General features: G+C 40.1%; 1 protein-coding gene across 1 annotated transcript in view; it reads right to left on the reverse strand.

Moving 5' to 3' along the window:
* Window positions 1-3,116, reverse strand: part of LOC104950274 (glycerophosphodiester phosphodiesterase domain-containing protein 5-like) — a 5,805-nt gene extending 2,689 nt beyond the window's left edge. The window contains exons 1-2 of the mRNA XM_010776766.1: window positions 3,057-3,116; window positions 2,676-2,774 (exon numbers count right to left, since the gene is read on the reverse strand). Of these exons, the coding sequence (XP_010775068.1) occupies window positions 2,676-2,774; window positions 3,057-3,116 (159 nt within the window). The remainder of the gene's footprint in view (window positions 1-2,675; window positions 2,775-3,056) is intronic.
* Between the last annotated feature and the right edge of the window lie 2,089 nt (window positions 3,117-5,205).

A 5,205-nucleotide genomic window follows, 5' to 3' on the forward strand; every position in this document is an offset into this window, starting at 1 on the left:
TCTTCTTTCATGTCTCTTCTACATCAACATGTGTCCCCTCTTCTTCATGTCTCTTCTACATCAACATGTGTCCCCTCTTCTTCATGTTTCTTCTACATCAACATGTGTCCCCTCTGTGGAAAGAGACTCTGAAAGTTTCAGGAACAAAGATTCTCTCTCTTTTTGTCCTGATCAATTTCTATAAAAACCTGTCTGAAAATGAGCTGATCAGATTTTGGCCACTTTATGATGTCATAACGATGTTTTGTCTTGTGTAACCATTAGCCAATCAGCAACCAAGGTAACCCCCCCCCCCCCACCTGAATCTCCTCCTAGAGCACCATTGTGTTCTTTTTAAACCAAATATCTCTCTGAGGGGCGTGGGGAGGGGCTCCTTATTTTCATCTAAAGTAACAGACAGAGAATCAGCACTTTGGAAACAGGGCTGAAACAGAGGGGATTATGGGTAATGCTGCAATGATCTGTTTGGTGTTCCAGCCAAATCAGAGACAGGTTCTGTATTTATCTGAGACCTGTAATATATTGATAAAAACAGTTTCATAGGGGACCTTTAATACTATCTGTTAGTCTTATCTTAGGCGCTGTGGTTGGACAGTTAAATCTGCAGCAGTAGAGATAGAAACTATTCATTCCAGTCTCTATTAACGCCTTCCTACTCAGGCTTTTCACATGTCTCTCTCATCTAATTGAACCTTATTGTCACTGTTACTATAAAGTGTTCCTACCTAATTTCCTATTACCGTAATTTGACATCATCCTTGTTTTTATGTCTATTCAGTTGTTTTTAAAACACTTGTTGCTGCGTTTCTTGTATGAAGGTTGCCGTACATGTTACTGTTATTTATTATTATAGGCTTAGGGATTCAAAAGCTTGACATTATGTTGGAGCTGCAGGCCTTAAGGACAGTCCACTGAGTGTGATCTATGGCTTCTTTCACTTGTATCCGCAGAATGTTTGAGAACAAGATGAAGGAGCTGGAGAAGGATCTTTCCCAGAAGACCTCCAGCCTTTCTGAAGTGAAACAACAGCTGAAGGAGACGAAGGAGCGTGAGGAGAACGCGCAGATAAACATCCGGAAACTGGAAGACCAGGTACAGGCTAGATCATTAATGTACATATTAACAGCAGTGAGTGAAGGGCTTCCATTTTTAGATTTGTCATTTGGCCTGAAGCTTGTGTCGAATATGGAATAAAGTGTAATATACATTTTCCTTAGGTTGACATGTTGAAAAGGTTCCCTTCAGCCGGAAAGACAGAAGGCGGATTTACCAAGGAGCTCCAGAAAAATAGGTTTGTTAAAAGTGCAACGAGTCGTTAACTACACACCTGATAAAGTGATATAAGGGCGGGGTGAAATGTCAAAGGGGTATGTCAAAAAATATGAAAGAAATCATATTATAATATGACCAAAACATAGAACATGTTAACACTGTCATAGAAAAGTATGTTGAAGTAGGGCTGCTCGATTATGGCAAAAATCATAATCTCGATTATTTGGGTCAATAATTGTAATTGCGATTATTAAATGCGATTATTCATTGACTTTGGAAACATCCATTTATTGGAGAAAGAAAATGTGAACAGTATGTTTTTAACAGTTGATTACCCTGAACTTTAAGTATAATTCAACTGAAACCCCCCCCAAAAAAAAAAATTATAAAAAAAAAAAGTAATAATAAAAAAAATTATCGTTTTATTTCGATTACGTTGTTTTCGTAATCGTTGCACGCCATAATTGTAATCGCGATTAAAATACGATTAATTGAGCAGCCCTAGGTGAAGTGTCTCAGGGACACAACGACATGCTGACTGCAGTGGGACTCGGACTTGCTGCCCCCTGATTCGAAGTCCAGCACACTATCCACTGAGCCACAGCCGCCCATATTAGGTATGTCTTCAGAAAAATTCTGAATAAAGTAATACTAATATTTCTATAAGGAGAGGAAATCACACTGAGCAGATGCAGGAATCTGGAGATACACCTGAGATTTTATTTTAAAAACAACCACTTCTTGAAATTTTAAAAATACTATCATATATTGGAAGTAAAAATAAGCGGATTAAAGTTTTTTTTTTAGGTTGAATATTAATTTAATTTAGTCCTGTAGATCTTTTCATTTTTTCACTTGTGTAAACATTTTGATATGTGAGGTCTCATTTCATTTAAACTTTATCTTTCTTTTAGGATTAAGATCTTATTTTACACACTTTCAGTCCTTTTTCTTTTAACTCGAAATTTGTCCACATTTTATGTCACATGTTTTCCCTTTTAAGATGTAAAAAGAAAATCTTGAAATTGAAAAAATTAGGTCAGTAATGATTTAAATGATATGAATTTATTCAGAAGAATTCTAGAACTTCATCAAAAGTAAGACATCGTTTTTGACATTTTTAAATATTTCTTTCTAGTTTTGTTATAATTAATTATTGTTTATTTCAGAGTTCAAGATCAGATCTTTCCCATCTGGAGCAGTCACCTGGAGACATTAACACTTCTTGAACTTTGAAAAATACTGTCATATATCGAAAGTAAAAATGTGTGGATCAGTTTTCATTTGAATTGACTTCCGCCCTGTAGACCTTTAAATGTTTCTCTTCTACAAACACATTTTGATATGTGGGGTTTTATTTCATTTGCACGTTTTCTTTTTAGATATTTGAGAGATTTAGAGACCTGGAAGGAGAGCAGCAGCGTGGTCAGCTCTTTGCTCCAGAGGTCAGATAACACAGCGGTCGCTACGATGGAGAACGTCAGACTCACAGCGATCCCAATCTGAGGAGAAACAGAGCTCCACAGTTCATCATCGTGCCTTACAGGAGAGCAGAACCACAGGAGTTAACAACAGGAAGCACCTCACACTTGAGTCAATCTTACTTTACATCAAGTCTTAGCACAGCAAGGATTCAACACATGGATCATTTGATGTTTTGATGAACATGAGGAGGAGGAGGGGGAGGAGCCTGATCCATCACAATGATGTTGTTATATTTAACATACTAAATTAATTCAGTAATTAGCAGCTGACATTAGACTTTGAGTGTGTGAGAGACTTACCTTGTGACTCCAGTGTAAATAAAGCTTCTGACCTTCTGACAGCAAACACACCGCCAGCATCTGCACGAGGAACACACACACACACACACACACACACACACACACACACACACACACACACACACACACACACACACACACACACACACACACACACACACACACACACACACACACACACACACACACACACACACACACACACACACACACACACACACACACACACACACACACACACACACACACACACACACACACACAACACACACACACACACACACACACACTACACTACTAACGTACTACACTACACACTACTAACTAACTAACGTACTGTCTGAATATCTCAGGAGCGAGCAGCGGCGTGACCTGTGGTAGTCAACTAGTTGAGAGTCACGGCGTATGTGACGGAGACCCTCGTGAGGAGGATGGTTCCGATTATCCTTGTATACGGACTGAAGTCACTCTGGAAGACGAACATACCAGAATTAAACTACAGTACCAATGAGACGCCCACGAAGACATAGAGGGGTCGACTTCTACCAAGTAAAGTAAGTTAATCATTACGTTCACACACTTGAGTTACGCTACGGGTGAGTCACAAAGGAAGGAGGCCAAATACCTGGCACAAAAGTCACTCATTTACGACACGACGAGCGGGTTCTAGATAGTAATGTCTAAGCGACCTGTTGGAGCGTGGTGCTGCGAGTTTGTCTTACTTCCCTCCGCCGTGTCTGTCCTTCCCCCCCCGACTCCCTCTGTCCTCAGAGGGGATGAGAACACCAGTTGTTTGCAGTTCGTTGCGTGTGATTTACTGTTTTTCACTGTTTCAGAACGGGGATCCGAAGTCGAGAATTGTTAAGTTCGAAACGGGTGAGTAAAGGCTAAGAAGACCCAACGGTTATCGATGTCGGACGGGGGAACAGACATGAGGAAACCTTCGCCACTCTGAAGTGGTGACACACACACACACACATCACACCACGACACACACACACACACACACACACACACACGACACACACACCCACACACACACACACACACACACACACACACGACACACACACACACAACACACCACCACACACACACACACACACACACACACACACACACACACACACAACACACACACACACTACCCACACCGATTGGGTGGTCTACCCCAAATTGTGAAGCATAGACAACTGAAATGTAAGTGTGAGGTTACCCTGCAAGACTCTCCGTAACCTATCGTCTCTCGCCACTCGGTCCGACTCCCCCCCCCCCCAATTGGCCTCACACCACCCTACACCTAACGAACACGAGTTGCGCGGAGAAGGGGTAGAGTCCCGAAGGATGTGCGTACAGATTTTCTCCGTTGTTTGACGAGAAAAGGAACATCACCAAATCTCACCTTCGACTCAGAAAAAAAAAATACCGTTCGAAGATTTTTTGTCATTTTCCTTGGTCCTGCTATACTAGTTATTCTTCATTGTTTATATAGAATACGAGTGTCTTTTTACTGCGGTCAAAGTCATGAAGCGTTCATAGAAAATCCGAATGTGTAAAGACTTTCGCTTTTTTCCAAACACCAAAACTATGGCGATTGTGACAGAAGACGAAGTACGAGAAATATTAAGACGTCGAATTCCGACAAGTTGGTCGTGTTCTTTACGAACAGTCGTTTTCTAGGACCATTAATCCTCCGTCGGGAAAAGTTATTTAGTTATGATTATACATAAACAAAAAACTACCACTAGCATTAATGCGTATCATATTTTTCTTTCAACCACACTAATTACGGAAAATACATGAACACACACACACAAACGATAGCGTAGGTGCGAAAGAAACATACTTATACTATTTAGGGGCTCTGTATGTCACTTAAATAACTAAATGACTGTTTGTTTGTAACAGTTAGACATGTGGGCCTCCACTTACACTTACAAACAAACTTGTACTTAACAGTGGTCTTCTATGTCTATGTCGCCGACAAAACTTCAGATTCTAGTCTATGTCTATTCTACCTAAATAACTAGGGGTTAACCCTTTAACAAAAAAAAACGTCGTCCCGTATTTTACCGTAAAATGTTATCTTTTTTTTGATTCTTTATTTGTTCTTTTCTTTTCTTTTTTCATTATATGTAATCAACTCAAT

The sequence above is a fragment of the Notothenia coriiceps genome, unplaced genomic scaffold, assembly GCF_000735185.1.
Source record: "Notothenia coriiceps isolate Sejong01 unplaced genomic scaffold, NC01 NC01_scaffold00017347, whole genome shotgun sequence".
NCBI classification, from domain to species: domain Eukaryota; kingdom Metazoa; phylum Chordata; class Actinopteri; order Perciformes; family Nototheniidae; genus Notothenia; species Notothenia coriiceps.